This window comes from Dipteris shenzhenensis, chromosome 3 (genome assembly GCF_047967505.1).
Source record: "Dipteris shenzhenensis isolate YYH24624 ecotype China chromosome 3, Dip_SZ_1.0, whole genome shotgun sequence".
Classification (NCBI taxonomy): domain Eukaryota; kingdom Viridiplantae; phylum Streptophyta; class Polypodiopsida; order Gleicheniales; family Dipteridaceae; genus Dipteris; species Dipteris shenzhenensis.
Window position 1 is genome coordinate 51,772,286 of NC_141598.1, and position 19,844 is coordinate 51,792,129.

Sequence of the window (19,844 nt, forward strand, 5' to 3'; positions counted from 1 at the left end):
CTCAACATGCATCAGGCTATCTCGTAAAGCACTACTATGCTTTCAAAGTGCAAATTTGACTTACAGTTTTTTTTTGGTCAAAGGTCAATCTTTTAATTGGAGGTCAAATCTCTGATTTTCTTCATGCATTCAAAGGGCTTTTGAGCAATCTCACTTCCAAACTGTGAATTCAGTTGGGGGGGAAGTTTCTGGAGCATATGGAGGTCTAAAATCAGAGATCTTCATCCACAATCTGAGATTCACTGTTTTTTGACAGTCCGGGACTGTCAACCAGCAAGTTTGACCAGATTTCACTGTCAAAGAAGTCAAAAAAGTACTGCTATTTTTTTCAGAAAACAGTTCTGGGATTTTTCTGTGCACTTTGAAGGAGCTGTACCGCACTTTCGCCAGCAAACAAGACAGGAACAGATTGCTGTACTGTTTCTGCAGCAAGTGGGAGACAGACTTTCAGTTGGTTTTATGCCACTGAAACAGTACCAAGTTCATTTTCTGATCGTACTTCCGCTGCGGGGGAATTTTCTTGGAGTAACTAGTGCTTAATTGCACGACTACAGGGAGTCAAACTCTATTTTCTTTACCATGAGCTCCAGCAGCGACGTGTCGTCCTTGTTCCAGATAAAGAAGCTCGAAGGAGCTAAAAACTACGACATATGGAGGACATAGTGCTACAATGTGTTGATGCAGAAGGACCAGTACAAACCTATAAAGGAGAAGGGTGTTAAGCCCTCCAACATTACTGATGAGCAGTGGGAGAAGATGGACGGCTTGGCCAGGTCGACCATTATGCTTACAGTTGTTGATTCACTGGTTGTAGGCATCAGGGATGAACCTACTGCGTGGAAAATGTGGCAACGCCTTGAGGATACTTATGCCAAGAAAAGTGCCACGGGAAAAGCTTACTGGCTGAAAAAGCTTGTTGGTCTTCAAATGAAGGAGGGGACAGCTATGTCCACTCATATTATTGAGTTTAACAGCATATTCAGCCAGGTGATCAACCAGGGGTTGAAGCTCGATGATGAGCTGAAAGCTACACTCATCTTATGTTCTCTACCTGAGTCATGGGACACATTCAGGACTTCTACCAGCAACTCAAATGTCATTCTGTTATTTGCAGATGTGGAGAGTGCTCTTCTACAGGAAGAGATGAACAGAAAGAACAATGCTATTGGGAAGTCAAATGCTTTGAATGCACGCAGCAGGTCCAAAACACGTGGTAAAGACAAAGAAAGAGAGAGGAGCAAGTCCCGCTCTAAGAGTGATCTTGTATGCAACTATTGTGGCAAGAAGGGACATATTGAGAAAAAGTGTTTTCAAAAGAAGAATGACCAGAGAGCCAAAGAAGGCAAGGCTCAAGGCAAGTCTAAGGGCAAAGAAAAAGAGGAGCTGAATGTTACTTATGTTAGTGACAGTGACAGTGGACATGAGATATGTTTCACCTCTTCACTTGAGGCTCATACACTTCATGCTGGTGATGGATCAGATATGTTTTCCTGGATTATAGATTCAGGAGCTTCCTTTCATGTGACATCCTACAGAGATCTGTTTGTCAGATATGCAGGAGGGCAGAAGGGAGTTGTCTTTCTTGGTGATAACCATGCATGTTCTATCATTGGTATAGGTGATGTCAGGCTTGTGCTTGAAAATGGCCAGCAGTTAATGCTCAAAGGGGTCAGGCATGTTCCTGAGGTGAAGAAAAACTTGATTTCCACAGGGTTGTTGGATGACGATGGTTATCATACCACCTTTGGAAGTCAGAAATGGAAAATCAGCAAAGGGGCAATGGCTATTGCCGGGGGTCCTAAGGTTGATACTTTGTACTCACTTCATGCTGGACATTGTCCGCATTCTGATGTAAATGCCACCGAGCTGCCAAAGATTTCATTGTGGCATAGCCGGCTTGGCCATATGAGTATTAAGGGAATGGAGCAATTGGCTCATTTTGGTTACTTGCCGAGTCTAAAATATTCAGATTTGCAGAAATGTGAATTTTGTCTCTACGGTCGTCAAGTACAAATACCTCATAAGAGAAGGTCAAATCAGAAATTACAGCTCTTGGAGCTAGTACATACAGATGTGTGTGAGATGCCTACACTCTCTTTAGGAGGTTCAAAGTACATACTGTCATTCATAGATGACGCCACCCGCAAAGTGTGGGTTTACACTCTCAGAAAGAAGAGTGATACGTTCAAGGCTTTCACTAAGTTTGTTGCACTAGTTGAAAATGAGACAGGCAAAAAACTGAAAGCCTTACGATCTGACAATGGTGGAGAGTACTTGTCCAAAGAATTTCAAGAATTCTGTGAGGCAAAGGGTATCCAAAGGGTTTTGTCTGCACCATATGATCCTCCATAGAATGGTACAGCTGAAAAAATGTTCAGGACCATTCAAGAGAAAGTCAGATCCATGTTGTCACATGCTGCATTGCCCCACACATTTTGGGCTGAAGCTGTAAAGACAGCTGTGCACCTTATTAACAGGTCACCAAACAAGAGACTATGTGGTGGTGTGCCTGAACAAGCATGGACGGGCAAGCCTCCGTCTTACAAACACCTACGGGTCTTTGGTTGTGTCGCGTATGTGCATGTACGCAGGGAGGACAGAACTAAACTGGATCCAAAGTCTCTTAAATGCATATTCCTAGGTTATGGTGACAAAGGTGAGATGGGCTACAGGATTTGGGATCCCAAGAACAGAAAACTTATACGCAGCAATGATGTCGTGTTTGATGAAACCATCATGTTCAAGGAACCTGTTGTACAGAAGGAACCTTTAAAAGTAACTATTGATGATGACAGGCATCATGGGCAACACAGACAGGCTGTAAATCAGCCACAACAGCAGCATAATCAGCCATTAAATGATGCTGCAGCAGATCCTAATGGACAGCCAGTTATGGCAGAAAACATCCCAATGGATGAGGCACAGTTAGGTGATCTTCCTGACATGCAAATGCAGCCAGGAATCATGGAACAGCCACCTTATCTGGGTGATGAACAGGCTGGACAGCCAGCTCAAGATGATGGTCTTTGGGTTAGAAGGTCAACCAGACAGACGCGGCAGCCAGAAAGATTTGTTCCAGGCATTGATTATTTGATGCTCACTGATTGTGGAGAGCCTTCATGCTACAAAGAGGCTAGGCAGAGGGCAGACAAGGTTCAATGGGATCTTGCTATGAAGTCTGAAATGGACAGTCTTCACAAGAATGGCACTTGGGAATTGGTACCCTTGCCTACTGGTAAGAAGGTACTGCCATGCAAATGGGTTTATAGACTTAAAGTCACACCTGGTGAAAAACCAAGGCATAAAGCCAGACTGGTTGCCAAAGGGTTCAAGCAGGAATATGGTGTTGACTTTGAGGAGATATTCTCTCCCGTTGTCAAGATGACAACACTCAGAACTGTATTAGCATTGGTTGCACATGCAGATATGGATTTGGTCCAAATGGATGTCAAAACAGCATTTCTTCATGGTGATTTACATGAGGAAATTTTTATGCAGCAGCCAGAGGGTTTTACAGTGAAGGGCAAAGAGAAGCTTGTATGCAGACTGAAGAAAAGTCTTTATGGTCTAAAGCAAGCACCCAGGGAATGGTATCATAAGTTTGATACATTCATGCGAACCCAGGGTTACAGGAGAAGTGACATTGATCACTGCTTATATACCAAGAAAGCTTCAGATGGCAGTTTACTTATCCTCATTTTGTATGTGGATGACATGTTAATTGCTGGAAAATCTCATAAGGAAATGAATGCCTTGAAAAAGAGATTGCACCAGACCTTTGATATGAAGGATCTTGGTGATGCCAACCATATATTGGGTATGCGCATACTTCGGGATAGGGAAAAGCGGTTGCTGTACTTATCTCAGAAGGAATACATTGGCAAGGTCTTGCAGAGATTTCACATGGAGGGGGGGAAGAGTATTGGTACTCCATTACCTCCTTATGTGAAAATCAGCGCTTTGGACAGCCCTCAGACAGATGCTGAGAGAGCTGAGATGTCAAAGATTCCGTATGCATCAGCTTGTGGCAGTCTCATGTATGCTATGGTTGCAACCAGGCCCGATATTGCGTTTGCAGTGGGAGTGGTTAGCAGATACATGGCTAAACCTGGCAAGAAGCATTGGAATGCAGTGAAAGGTGTCATGAGATACCTAAAGGGTACACAGGACTTGTGTATATGTTTCGGCAGTCAAGATGCAAAAGTGCAGGGTTATACAGACTCTGATTATGCCGGTCACCCTGATACCCGGAAGTCTACTACCGGCTATGTTTTCACTTTCACTGGAGGTGCAGTGTCGTGGGTATCTAGAATGCAGCAATGCGTTGCTTTGTCTACTACAGAAGCTGAATATATTGCAGCCACTGAGGCGTGCAAGGAAGCTATATGGCTATCTCGGCTAGTGGCAGATTTGGGCTACTCTAGTGATACTCCATTGTTGCATTGTGACAGTCAGAGTGCCATACAGTTGGCACGAAATCCTGTTTTTCATGCAAAGACGAAGCACATCGACGTGAAGTATCATTTTATCAGGGAGGTGCTTGAGAACAAGCAACTTCAGCTTGTGAAAGTTCACACTGATGACAATCCAGCAGATCTGTTGACAAAAGGATTGGCTGCTGAGCGGTTTGCACACTGCAGACGGCTTATGGGTATAGGATAAGCAGACCAACTGGTCCTGTACATGATGATGTATATTGCTGTTTTTCTTTTACTCTCTCTTATGGGCACACTGCCTTTAAGTGGGAGGTTGTTGGGGTAAAGGCACTGGCCACCCTTGTAACAGTATTAATCTAGTACTACTAAGTACACTAAGTACACATTGTACTTAGGTACTTAGTGGCCCTAGTCTTATCCATATATCCATATATACTAGTGTGTGTACTTGGGGAGGTACCACTCATTCCTTTATCCCCACACACTGGTGTGTGACTACTGTGAGTGTGTCTCTCTACTCCCTACTCCATCTCTCCCTCACACTCTCCATCACCCAGATCAGAGATGCCTTGCGGCCTTCATTCACGAGGGGGTCCGACACAGAGAATACTTACTCAGGCGACAGGGCTTGGCCACACCATCAGACACCTCTCAGAGCAAGATCACAGAGTTCTTCCCATCGAGTGACATTGATCATCCAGTCTCTAGCCGCAGACGTGACCGAGACCCCGGCCCAACGACCACAGCACGACACATGAGACATCGAGGGGATACACAGATCACTCTGGGGGACATCCCATCATTGTTTAGACCCGGCATACGTCCCACAGGAGTCACGATGGCTCTGGTCTTGCGTCGAGCCTCCTCCAGGAGACCGAGACGCACGGGACCCCTTGACGGACGCCAACGTTCCATCACCGGCTATGCACCAGCTAGGGCGACATGACATACGGAGGATTCCATTCCGCTCCAGTCTTTTTCTTTTCATTGTCATACTCAGATGTATTTGATTATGTATGATCAGACTTAGGATTCAGCACGGGTGATGATGCTCGTTTTAGTAGCTCCATCCTTACTGTGGTTTGTATCAGGTTTTCTCTCAGTCTCATAGACCAATCAATCTTCCGAAAACTCTAATAAAATTTATTTCTTTCTTTCTTTCTCGATTTGCAACGATCACTCTTTCCCAAATTTGTTGCAATCAGTCACAAAGGCAGAGAAGCTTCACATTATCAAAATCAAATGACGTGAAGACAAAAAGGGGGAGGAGGACAAAAAGCCTATTGCGGCAAGCTTGTTATAAGGTGTGTTTTGTCCATTGCAGACATGGCTCACAAAAAAGCTGCATTCAAAACCTTGAAATAAGCAAGTCGGAGTACTTGTATGTAGAGCTGAGGAAAAACATCTCCAGCTAGATTTCTACTACGTCTATAATTGCTCAATTACATCAATAGTATCTAAGAAAGCCTCAAAGATTCTAAGGTCTATTTGATGTGGTCATTTTAGGCTCCGAAAGTTATGACATAAGAGAGGAATGCATGCTCCTTGTCTACTAGATTTCTCTGCAATCTTCCTACTTCAATTTCAACTGCATGTGAAGGGACCAATTCCTACAAACCTATTGGTTTCTGTACTTGAACGTGCTTCTTTTAGATTGTCCTACTCGGTGTACACAAGACACGTAAGTCACTAACTTGCATGACACAGATGTTGCATACCTATCTGATGTGTTGATATGCACAACCTTTAAAAACTTAATTCACATGCAAAATTGTTGTGTAGGTTGCCAGTGCTGTAGCATGGCTCTTACAAGATATGCAAGGCATTTAAAGAGCAAATACCTAGATGAATCCAGGAACATTCCCAAACTCATCCTCTAAAAACACAACATAGTGCAGTTTCAATCTCATGAGAGTCACTCACAAGGTTGAAAACCATAAACGCCATCATGCATAGCAGGGACTAGCTACTATGACATCCCCACTGACGTCATCAGCGCCCAACAGTGGGTGTAGACCATAGTATAAAAATATACTCTCACACATACAAATCCACACACCCACACATACTTGAGCATCCATTTATACAAAGTCTTCGTACTGAGTTTCTGTCAGCACTCCGGAGGTGAAGGGCAGACTCAGCCATGATGAAGGCTAGCACTAAAGGAGAAGGCTAATCAAAAGGTAGTCCAAAATCTCTTCATTCAAGCTACAACTGCTTGTGAAGTCTAAACATTTTCATTTTAGTCTCTCCTCAACGAGCATCTAAATCTAAATCTAGCTGATAGGGCAACGCACCATTTAAAGAGCAAACTGTCTTAATCTTCTAGTTCATCTTTTTGGCATTTTCAACAATCCAATGTTCTCTTGGGATTCCTTCTCATCTGCTTGTTTCCACCTTGAGATCAAGTGATTTAGCTCTTCTTTTGCCTATTAGGCACTTCTTCAAGGCAAAGTGCTTGCTTTGAGGCATTGCCCAAACAAGGCAAAGTAACCAAATGGCACTGCTTATAATTGTCTTTTCATCCAAGTCTCAACCAACTACTAGAAGTATTGTCAGTTCAGCTTATGCTCCCCTGTAAAACTTCCGTACGGCTTCGCACAATCCTTGAGGAGCTTTCAGCTTTGGTGTGCCATCCAAGCTCGAAGATGTGCATAGTGTCCTGGAAGAATTTACTGAGGCTCTTGTAGGTATTACTCCATTTCCTATTCTTCCAGCCCACTATCCTAAGATTACAAGCTTTTTCTTTCTAGTCTTACAGCTCCTTCATAAACGACGCTTTAACACTAAGGTGCTTGAAGCAGATATGATGTGTAGCCAAAAAAACAGGCGACGGTAAACCATCATTCCCTTATACACAAGAATTTACTCCTACAGTGCAATTCACTCTCAGCGCCATCCTACCTAACACCCAGTTAGGCACACCATCCCAAAAAATAGAGCATTTACACTATTTCATATCATTGAGCTGCAATTATCTGTCCTTCCATTATTTTGTAGCATAGAAGAACCTCAAAAACGAAGGAAAAATAACAAACCTAACTCCATGGCCCCTTGAGACGAAGCACAGGCAGATGGGAGAGATATTGAACCTCTATAATATATGACAATGATAACTAACCGTGATTTGATTGAAGCTTCGCTTGACAGCTGTGTGCACCATTGTTCGCCAAACATCCACAGCTACAACAGCATCGCATGTTACAACCTTCACATAAATAAAAGCACATTAGTACATTTCAACCCTAATTTACCTATGCATCATGATCAAATGCCTTGAAATGAAGCTTGTGCATTTTAGAAAATACCCACATCATACCATTAGAAAAAATATATAAAGAATCTCCATATCAAAAGGACTACGCATATTGGTCCATCTGCCAATGCATAAGAGAGTTTCAAACGATTGTACCCCAAGCATGGTTGCCATGTTTGGATGGATCATCCCGGATCCTTTCGCCATCCCTCCAAGCCTAATAGTCGTAGCTCCAATCTTTGTTCATTTACATGAACTCAAGAACCATTAGGAATCGGAGGCACAATACACTAATCCATCTTCCCAACACAAGCCGTTAAGAGCATCATGGTAGTACCATAGGAATAAAAAGTTATACCTTGGTCTCAATAGCAACGCTTTTGCTCACAAGATCTGTTGTTGTAATCGCAACAGCTGCTGCGTTTGCTCTGCAACAAGATAAGGCAAGACATGGAGCACATTATGCTAACGATTGTTAAGCCAATTCTTCTGCCCACATGTATTGATCTTACAAGAATGCCTTGAAGGCAATGATATGACTAAAACAAACATATGCTCCAAATGATATAGCAAATTAATTAGTATTCAAGGATATCCACGTCTATGCTTGTGAATTAATCATCAACTCTAATGTCATATACCAAATTAATTATATACATAAAAACTTTTTAAAACGTATATGACACTCACTAAACAAAATCTTGATTGAAGGCATCCAAAATGTAAGGGTCAAAGGGCAAGAAGGATCCCAAGGCAGCATAGCAAGGAAGTGGAAAAAGCATCGAAGGGGGTGGGGGGGAGGGGGGGCCAACGATGCACTATCATCATCATGACCTACTTAGTTCATAAGGCAATAAGGTTTCCTAGATGATTGGTGGTCTTCTATTGTATTGTATATATGATTATTTACAAAGGCCTTAATGTAGGTAAGATCCATGTGCTTGCAAAGTTTCATGTGGATCGAATATCATTAGCATGGTTAAAAATGTGTATCTCCTTGTTTTTCAACATGTATCATGCATAAGAGTTGCTCACATTTAATTTCTCCACTTCTTCTTTTGTTATAATTTATTTCTCTGTCCAGCGCTCCTCCTTGTGATGATGCTCTCCTATGGTGAAGGTATTTGTGTCTAAGTTCTCCTACTTGTGATGATGCTCTACTATGACTAAGGCTGCCGCTCCTAGTGGTAATGCCAAGATATTTGCTTCCCAATTCCATATAATCTTTGCAAGCACACTCGTGTCTGTGAGGTGAGGAGAAAAAGAAATCTCAAAACTGTGGAGCTGAAAGAAAGAAAGAAAGAAAGTTTATTAAACTCTTCAGAAGACCGATGGGTCTATGAGACTGTGAAAATCCTGACACAATGAGCTGTGGTAGTGGAGCTACTAAACAAGCGTCCATACCAATGCAAAATGCAAAATGCAAAAAACACAAAAAATGCAAAATGACAGTACTAAGTACTAAGTACTAAGTACAACATAGTCATGTCGATGGTCGACTATATATCAATCTTAGCATCATCATCAATATCATCATCATCCCTAGCAATAGCAAGATATTAGGATCGATGAGGCAATGGAGGCATGAAGTCAGCAATAGAGTGTTGTCGGCCACTCAGGGATGCGGTCCTAGCACGTCTCCTGGTCGTAGCTCTGCGTCTAACTAGGGCTACTGTGACTCCCGTCGGTCGGGCTCCAGCTCTAAACAAGGAGGGGATGTCTCCAAGTGTGATATGTGTGTCGACCCTCTGTCTGAGCTATCGGGTCACGGGCTCCGGGTCACGGTCATGTCGAGGCCTCGTCTCGTTGGGATCCATGTGATCTAGCTGAAAGAACTCCGTGATAGAGCTCTGAGAGGTCAACCAACGAAGGAGTATGGTCCTGTCTCCGTGCTCGGAATATCCTCTCGCGGTGTCTAAGTGCCTCATGAATGAAAACCGCCAAACACCGCTGGTCTGGGTAGGAGATGAAATGGGCTAAAATCCCATAACTATCTCTGAAGAGGCAGTCGAAACATCCTCAGATCTCATAGTACACAGGACACCTGAAGATAAAATGCTCCTCTGTCTCAACCTCCTGTATGTCACATAGTGTGCATATGCGCCGCTCCCTCGGTAGTCGCTCTGCTCTGCCGCTCTCAATGCGAAGTCTGTGTGAAGAGCCCCGGAACTGCCCAAGAGAGATCCTCATCGAGTGGGGTAGGTGAATCTATGTGTATCCTGGTGGGTCAATGAAACCCTCCGTTGTGATATGTAAGAAGTGATCTCTGTAGAAGCTAAGCTTCACTGGGAGTTCACTCGGTTCCAACCAGGTCCGAAAAGTGTGTAGCTGTAGTAGATCCTCACGGATAACCTGGTTGACCTCGTGTGATAAGAGGGGAGAGAACGGAGCATCCATGCTATACTGAAAGGGAGGTAGTCTATCCATGTGGAGCCCCAGTCACTCAAACCATCTCTCTGTACGTGCATACCAGCACCTCTGATCTCCTCCTGCTGCAAGTGCCATAGAAGAGGATAGAGCTATCCATGGTAGCCTACTACGCCATATTCCCTAACTCGGTACAGATATGTGATGACCTGAAATGCAGCATCTAGCTATAAAGGGGGTGACCCCAACTCAGCCTGAATGATCTGGTGAGGAACGGATGACTTACCATGAATCATCCGTGATAGCATGAGAACCTATAGCCGCTCCACACGGGCCCACTCTGTATCCGATAAGTCTAGCCCCCAACAAGGACTGCCATACATCCCTGCTAGGCGAGCCAAGAAGTCAAAAAGCAACCCCTTGGTGCGTGGATCCTGAAAGTGTGAGCGGAAGCACTGCCTCTCTAGCCTGGCCAATGAGGCATACCCTCTACTCAAGCGTGCCTGCATCGCGGGTCTCATAGTGAAGCTCGGTCTCGAGAAGATAACCCCAAGATAAGTGTATGATGAAACTATCTCAACAGATGACCGTGCAAATGTGAACTGCTCCTGACGCATGATGGCTCGAGATGTATTGAAGATCATGACCTTGGTTTTACCCAGGTTGACCTTCAAATCATGAGACTCACAAAAGGAATGTAGTGCGTCTAGGTGTCTCTGAAGCCCCTCTGCTGAGGAAGACAAGAGAGCCACGTCATCTGCATAGAGCAAAATCTGGATCAACGTGCCCGCAAGAGAGCACCCTACACCTCCCTATGTCTGCATCACTGTCTCAAGCTCGTCAATGTAGAGGCCAAACAAGATAGGCGACAAAGGACACCCTTGTTTGACCCCGATGGTACTCATGATCTCGTCTGTCCACCCCGATCCTGCCCAAACTCTGCCAGAAACTCTCTCGTAAAGTGCCATGACAGCCCAAATGATCTCCTGGTCATAACCCAAGTCCTGTAGGCGCCGTATGAGGCAGGCTCTCGGGACTGTATCAAATGCCTTGCGAAAATCCACAAATCAACAATAAACCCTCTACTTCCGTGACTTCGCCTCCTCGATGATACATCTGAGTGTCAAAATGTGGTCCATGGTTCCATGATCACGCCGGAATCCGGCCTGTCCTGCTGCTCTAAGTCCTCGATATTCTGCAAGTCTGCTAACCTCGGAGTCAAGTACTGAGGCATAAATCTTGGACATGACAAGTCCAATCATAATGGTCTTGTAGTTCTCCGGGCTCATGGGATCCCCTGCCTTGTGGATGGGTGAGATAGTGTTAATGGTCCAAGAGTGTGGAAATCCCAAACAAACCGCTTCATTAAAAAGCTTGGCTAAGATCAGGCCTAGGAGGTTAATCCCATATGCAATGAACTCAGTGCATAGTCCCTCATGATCCTTCGCTCGGCCATTATGAAGTTTCATTATAGCATCCTTTACCCCTCCTCTAGTGAAGAGAGTGCAGGATGTGGGACCAGGCATGTGTGAGAGACTAGGGACTGGCTGATTTGGGATGTCAAAAAGTGTGCGTGCATAATCAAACCAGATCTGGGTGTCAGTGAGTGGCGGAGGGGACCGTCCTTCTAGAAATCTCCGCCAGAAGTCCTTAGAGTTGTTACTCAACAAAATGTTCAGTAGCTCCTCCTCGTTTTGACGAACCAAGTCTAGTTTCTTTCTCCGTACCAGTCTACGGTGTTCACGTAGCGTATCTAGTGCGCTCGGAAGACTGTTTTTGGTTTCGAATCTGAGTTGACGGCGTAAGGCCTTACACTCATCATCGTACCAACTATTACAGGGTACAGTTCCAGGGGGTAGTGGGCGGGTGGAGCGGGTGGTGTGGGAAAAAGTGTGAATGGCAGCCTCGTGTAGTGAGTGGGTGAGAAGGGCAGCACGATCCTCTAAAAGGGATATGAAGTCAATATAAGCGAGAAGTATGTACAGACAGCCATAGTAAGAAGGTGAGTGATCCCGATCAAAGCGTATATCGTGGTAGGTGGAGTAAGCACTGAGTGGGGTGGAAGGTGCTGTGCGAAGGGAGGTGGAGATGCGAAAGAAAAGGTATGTATGATCAGCCCCTGGGGGGAGAGGTGCTACAGTGAAGTTAGTAATGCGAGATGTGAAGACAGGGGATCCCATGATGTAATCAACAACACTAGAGCCCCCCCCATGTGGAAAGCATGTGAAACCACCTGAAGCGGGCCATCTGTCGAGACCATTATAGATAATGAGATCATGTATTCTGCCTAGGTCTAATAGGGCCTGCCCATAGGATGAGAATGGACCTCGCCTGTCAGCAGCTGAAACCCATAGCATACCTGCCTCCTCAAGGTCAACATCTACCAGTAGAGTGGAATCATCTCTGAAATCAAGAAGTGGTACCTGACGGGCCCTTGTCCTCGCGTTGAAGTCCCCCACTAGAAGGACTTCTCCGCGGCTAGAAAAGTCAACAATGGACTGATAAAGGGCAGCAAATGGGGATGTCTCATCATCACCTCGAATATCTCTAGCAAAGTGGGAGGTCTCCGGGGGGAAGTAGCAAACTGCGACAAACAGATCCTGGCTGTCCATGTGTCGTATCCGGATCCAAAGAAATATGGAATGTGTATCTCTCTGCTCTACTGAAATGATCCCCCGAAGTGTGGATCTGAAAAGGACTACAACTCCACCTGAACCTGGAACTCCTCCTGTACCCCTCGTCTCGGGAATGATTTCAATCACCAAATGGAAGTAAGCCCAAAGCTTTGCGGAAAGCTTCAAACTATTCTCTAGAGAGTGCCTTTGTAAAAGATCTGCAACGTTCTGATGTGCTAGACAGTAGATCAAATAGATCTCTCCTGCATGTAACCTCTCTCTCACATAATGATAATCATAGTCACAAGAAAGATTTCATCCGTTTCGACGTTTCATCTCGACAAGTTTCATTTCGTTTTGATTCGATTTTTTAGACACATCGGATAGGTTTCAAATTGATACCTAATATATACCCTTATAGGGGTGGATAAGATATGTTATATTTAGATTAGAGTGAACAAAGAGAAATACAAGTCACCAAAAACGAAATTCAAAACACAAACACATGCTTCAAATTTATTTAAATTCAATCTCCCTTCTCAAGTTCAAATAGATTTCGCAATGATACTGAGTATATACAAAGTTCTGGACATCATAGAGGGAACATGCATACGTGTGCCAGACATTTGGGTCAGTGATGGGGATAGGTGGCTTCCCCTCTGCTAGGAACCCCCACTCAGTGGTCGGGTCTCCTCCTCGAAAAGATCTAATAATCTCATCCATCCTGTGTGAGAAAGGCCCGCCTCTTGCGGCATGTCAATCGTCGAAACATTATATGTGCCTTAGATGACGTCAGACGCCCTAAGGTCTGCTCCCGTATGAGGTAGGCTCTCGCCTCTCTGTACTCGGTATCAAACCAAGGGTTTTGAGGCATCTTCCCATCTCAGACTCGCGTGGATCGGGTTGTGGCAAAGGATTTGGTGGCAGCGTCCTATACCACTAAGACAACGGCGTCCGAGGCACGTGCGAGGTCTATGTCATCGTCGAGTAGGGCTGGGAATGAGAGAGAGAGAGAGAGAGAGAGAGAGAGAGAGAGAGAGAGAGAATGCAATCTGGAATGCTTAAAACCAATGCAAAAGCTCACAGAAGTTTGAGTTCATGCACAGTGCACATTTATGTGGTTCTCTTGGAAGCAATGTTTTTCATGCTTCAGATATTATTAGAAGCTTCCGAAGTTCACTCTCCAAGATCTTCTATTTTGTGGGAAAGAGGCCTTTAAAAAAATACTACGGACAGTTAAAACCTTTATCCCTTACTTTAACTTGACCTACACCAGTGAGCTGGAGGTGCAATGGACAGTTAGAATCCAGCTTCTCATATAGTGAATCAAACTCTTTGATGAATTGCATTACTATTTTGTATCAGCTCTGCATGACATGGAAAGACTGAACAATTAAAAGAGTCCATCGTTTCAGTTTATGGTGCTGACAATGATGTCTGATGTTTCTGAGGCTGCATGGTGGTTTTTGACAACTGATGATGAAGTTGCAGGTTAACTAGAATCCTTCTGCTATAATGACATTACGCCTATAATGAGCCAATAGATTAGAGTATCGAGTATGAGCTGCTTGGCAAAAAAGAGATTTTACCTATCAATGTCAGAAGACAGAGAGGAGACAAGCTCTGGAAGGGCATCAAACAGACGATCCTGCACAAAGCAACCAAACCTTGATTCACCACAATTCTTCCGAGTGAGAATTCATGCTTTGCTTTGCATTATACTATCACGTAAAGATGAACCGTACACTCCATAATCAGAATCAGTGCTAGGAATGTCCAGATTTAGAGAAAGAACCATATTGTCATTATGATGAGTTAAAATGCAATCCGATGAACGTATCAGATGCCACTTCAAGCATTCATTGGCACTACGTGTTTTTGACTATGATGTTTAGTAAAATAGATGACAGCACACCCCCTTATAAAACAAAATTTAAGAAACACTTTTACAAGATTACAGGCAATGGCTGCTATATCAGAGCAGCACACATCCACCTCTCCTAGAAACGCCATGGGTAACCATTGATTACTGTGAATGAATATCAACAACGAAATGTTCATAGAACACGAGTACTTCATACTTGCCTTCTTTATACGATGTCCTATGACCCCAGTAGACTCTATTAGCACTGCTTCAAGTGGTACTCCAAGAAGCTGTATTTATTCCCAACATATGATTGTATGTCCATTAAAACTTAAAGACTACAGCCTAAAGATAACAACTTCAGAAATATTTACACCAACACATCAGAATTATGCAGCTCAGCTAGATGGATGAACCTTTGCCACTGCTTCCGCACAATCTAGTGTATCCTGATATCCAGCATCACCCTATATGAAACAAACTGGGACTTAATATTATATTCTGTGACTAATACCTTCAAACAAATCAGAGATGACAACATGACAAAGTTAAAGCAACCTGACAACATACCGTAGCTGCATTTGCTTGCCCTGCATTGATTAGAATTGCACGTGCCTGATTAATCAAGTTTCAACATTGCCACAACCACAGTTATGTCAGAATATCTTTCAGCCAATAGCACATATGATTCAAATCTTGGAGTTCATATTAAGAACTATAGTCAGAAAAGCAGGAGGAATAGGATCACAGTCAATCCAATCCTTAACAGATGATATTCGGTGTTTAAATAGTAAATAAGCATGCACATTTATTACAATATAAACATTCATTATTCAATTATTTATGTATTTAGTTTTTTAATTTGTTCATATACTTATCCGTTTGCTTAAATATCATTTAATTGTTAGCATACTTACTTGACATTATATTTACTGATAATGCAACATATGAATTGACAAATTTTCTTGTATTCAAGATGATTAGAAACCAGAAGTCCTCGACTCCCAAAGCACACGCTTCTTCAACATTTTTGCCATACATAGAGAACTAATTATGTGGGTCTGTGAAATTGAAGAAAACCAGATACAATAAAACTAAAAAGTGCAGCCACTGAAGCGGGCATCCACACCTAAAAGCGATACCTGCAACCCCCGCCCCCAAAAAAAAAATACAAGTAGAGATACACCATGATGTGTCTGCAAGAGGGTGTACATAGCATACATATGAGTCCAGAAGATCACTCCTGAGGAACCAAATGCTCATCTATCCACCGAGGTGTCAGATCCTCTATTTGTTGTCACGGGACCAAGGCCACTACTCGGTGAAGGATAGAGAAAACAATCTCGGTAAACAATGACTCTCGATTTGGGTTGCCGATGAATGAAGTCAATGATAGAATGCTGCTGCATTGTCCTTGAATCTCATCATATACAGGGCATCTAAAGGCAAAGTGGTCCTCTGAATCAGCCTTTGCACGTTGCAAAACGCACAAAGCCAACCCTCCCGGGGATGTTCTCTGCATGTGCTATCTAGATGCGACAGACTCCAGAAACTGCCCAATTAAGATCCTCAAGGCAAGTTGTATTGAAAGCTCTTAGGGTGCTAAGAGGTCCTATACATGTGAAGTTGTAGGGGATCCTCCGTGATGACCTGATGGAAGGGTGGGGAGTCCAATCTATACTAAAACATTGGCTATCTGTGCATATGGAACCAGGGTTTGCAAACCATTTGCCTATCCGAGCATACAACTCCTCTGATCTACCTCTAATGGTACATCTGTGCATAAGGAACCCTGTCTTGCACCATTTGGAACTGTAATGGTACCTTATGGTCAGAACCAGGTAACTTCTCGGAATCCTATACAAGTCACGACGTAGTCTTTTATACAGAGACACATGAGAGTCCAGAGCGCCCTCTTCCAGTAGTCAGCAGATATACATGGGAGTCTTCCTACAGACATAAGACGAGGGGTATAGGAGGAGTTCGAGGTTCAAGTGGAGTTGCAGTCCTTTTCAGATCCACCCTTCTGGGGACCATTTCAGTAGAGCAAAGAGATACATATTCCAGATTTCTTCGGATCTGGATTCAGCACAAGGACAGCCGCGATCTATTTGTTGCAGTTTGCTACTTCCCCCCTGAGACCTCCCACTTTGCCAGAGATATCCGAGGTGATGATGAGACATCCACATTTGCTGCTCTTTATCAGTCCATCGTTGACTTATCTAGCCTCGAAGAAGTCCTCCTAGTGGGGGACTTCAACGCGAGGATAAGGGCCCGTCAGGTACCACTTCTTGACTTCAAAGTGATTCCACTCTACTGCCAGATATTGACCTTGAGGAGGCAAGTATGCAGCTGGTTTCGGCTGACAGGCGAGGTCCATTCTCATCTTATGAGCAGACCCTATTAGACCTCGACAGGATACATGATCTCATTATCTATAATGGTCTTGACAGATGGCCCGCTTCAGGTGGTTTCACATACTTTCCACATGGGGGGGGCTCCAGCGTTGTTGATTACATCATGGGATCCCCTGCCTTCACATCTCACATCACTGACTTCACTGTAGCACCTTTCCCCCCAGGGGCTGATCATACATACCTTTTCTTTAGCATCTCCACCCTCCTTCGCACAGCACCTTCCACCCCACTCAGTTCTTACTCCACCTACCACGATATACGCTTTGATCGGGATCACTCCCCTTCTTACTATGGCTGTCTGTACATACTTCTCGCTTATATTGACTTCATATCCCTTTTAGAGGATTGTGCTACCCTTGTCACCCGCTACACAAGGCTGCCATTCACGCTTTCGCCCACACCACCCGCTCCACCCGCCCACCACCCCCTGGGACCGTACTCTGTAATAGTTGGTACGATGATGAGTGTAAGGCTTTACGCCGTCAGCTCAGATTCGAAACAAAAAACAGTCTTCCGACTGCACTAAATACGCTACGCGAGTACCGTAGACTGGTACGGAGGAAGAAACTACACTTCGTTCGTCGGAATGAGGAGGAGCTACTGAGCATTTTGTTTAGTAACAACTCTAAGGACTTCTAGCAGAGATTTCTAGAAGGACGGCCCCCTCCGCCACTCACTGACACTTAGATATGGTTTGATTATGCACGCACACTTTATGACATCCCAAATCAGCCAGTCCCTAATCTCTGACACATGCCTCACCCCACATCCTACACTCTCTTCACTAGAGGAGGGGTAAAGAATGTCGTAATGAAACTTCATAATGGTCGGGCAAAGGATCATGAGGGGTTATGCACTCAGTTCATTGCATATGGGATTAACCTCCTAGCCCCGATCTTAGCAAAGCTTTTTAATGAAGCTATTTGTTTGGGGTTTCCACACACTTGGACAATTAACACTATCTCACCCATCCACAAGGGAGGGGATCCCATGAGCCCGGAGAACTACAAGACCATTATGATTGGACATGTCATGTCCAAGATTTATGCATCAGTACTTCACTCCGAGGTTTGCAAATTTGCAGTGTGTCAAGGACTTAGAGCAGCAGGACAGGCCAGATTTCGGCGTGATCATGGAACCATGGACCACATTCTCACGCTCAAATGTATCATCGAGGAAGCGAGGGCACGAAAGCAAAGGGTTTATTGTTGCTATGTGGATTTCCGCAAGGCATTTGACACGGTTCTGTGAGCCCACCTCATACGGCGCCTACTGGACTTGGGTTATGACCAAGAGATCATTTGGGCTGTCATGGCACTTTGCGAGAGAGTTTCAGGCAAAGTCGGGCAGGATCTGGATGGACACACGAGATCATGAGCACCATTGGGGTCCTTCGTCGCCTACCTTGTTTGGCCTCTACATTGACGAGCTTGAGATAGTGATGCAGACACAGGGGGGTGTACGTTGCTCTCTTGCGGGCACGCTAATCCAAATATTGCTCTCCACTCCTATCACACGAGGTCAACCAGGTTATCCGTGAGGATCTACTACAGCTACACACATTTTGGACCTGATTGGGACCGAGTGAACTCCCAGTGAAGCTTAGCTTCTACAGAGATCACTTCTTACATATCACAGCGGACAGTTTCATTGACCCACTAGGATACACGCAGATTCACCTACCCCACTCGCTGAGGATCTCTCTTGGGCAGTTCCAAGTCTCTTCACACAAACTTCGCATCGAGAGCAGCAGAGCAGAGCGACTACCCAGGAAGAGGTGCATATGCACACTGTGTGACATGCAGAAGGTTGAGACAGAGGAGCATTTCATCTTCAGGTGTCCTGTTTACTATGAGATCCAAGGGCGTTTCCACTGCCTCTTCAGGGATAGCTATCGGATTTTGGCCCGTTACCTCTCCTACCTAGACCAACGATATTTGGCAGGTTTCATTCATAAGGCACTTGGACATTGCGAGAGGATACTCCGAGCACGGAGACAGGAGCAGACTTCTTCTTCGACTGATACCTCTCAGAGCTCTCCCACGGAGTTCTTTCAGCTAGATCACATGGACCCCCACAAGACGAGGCCTCGACATGACCGTGACCCGAAGCCTGTGACCCGACAGCTCAGACAGAGGGTCGACACACAGATCACACTTGGGGACATCCCATCCTTGTTTAGAGTCGGAGCCTGACCGACGGGGGTCACAGTAGCCCTGGTCAGACGCAGAGCTACGACCAGGAGACATGCCAGGACCACACCTCTGAGTGGCTGACAGCACTCCATTGCCGACTTCATGCCTCCACTGCCTCATCCATCCTGATATCTTGCTGATGATGATGATGATGATGATGATGATGCTGAGATTGATATATAGTCGACCATGGACATGACTATGTTGTACTTCAGACTTAGTACTGCCATTCGGCATTTTTGCATTTTACATTGGTATGGATGCTCGTTTAGTAGCTCCACTACCACAGCTTGTTGTATTAGGATTTTCACAGTCTCATGGACCCATCGGTCTTCTGAAGATTTATTAAACTTTCTTTCTTTCTTTTATCTTTCTACCGCTCATGCCATAGACAAGGTCAAGGCCAACCAAGGTAGCATGCTCCTAATGTCAACAGTCCCCAGCTGCGACCGACGACTTGCTGCAGCTCATCTGTGCGAAAAATGAAACCTACCTCTACTCGGAACCTATATGCCGCTAATAGGCCTAGGCCCTAGAGGGCGTTAGCCATACATCCCAGCTAAGCAAACAAGGGAATCGAAGAGAAGAGACTTGGTCCTGGAACCCTGAAAGTGGAATTGAAAAACATTGCACTCAAGTTTGAGCGAGTGCAACATACCTTGTGCTTGATTTTGGCGAGTGCAATATACCATGT

The 19,844-nt window shown here is 44.6% G+C and overlaps 1 protein-coding gene across 3 annotated transcripts in view; it reads right to left on the reverse strand.

Annotated features, from left to right (window-relative positions):
- LOC147903974 (arginine biosynthesis protein ArgJ family) overlaps positions 1 to 19,844 on the reverse strand; it is a 158,821-nt gene that overhangs the window by 76,104 nt on the left and 62,873 nt on the right. For all 3 annotated transcript variants that reach the window (XM_087369666.1, XM_087369657.1, XM_087402467.1), the window contains exons 5-11: positions 15,109 to 15,153; positions 14,955 to 15,005; positions 14,760 to 14,828; positions 14,264 to 14,322; positions 8,051 to 8,120; positions 7,849 to 7,929; positions 7,558 to 7,644 (exon numbers count right to left, since the gene is read on the reverse strand). In XM_087369666.1, the coding sequence (XP_087225792.1) occupies positions 7,558 to 7,644; positions 7,849 to 7,929; positions 8,051 to 8,120; positions 14,264 to 14,322; positions 14,760 to 14,828; positions 14,955 to 15,005; positions 15,109 to 15,153 (462 nt within the window). The remainder of the gene's footprint in view (positions 1 to 7,557; positions 7,645 to 7,848; positions 7,930 to 8,050; positions 8,121 to 14,263; positions 14,323 to 14,759; positions 14,829 to 14,954; positions 15,006 to 15,108; positions 15,154 to 19,844) is intronic.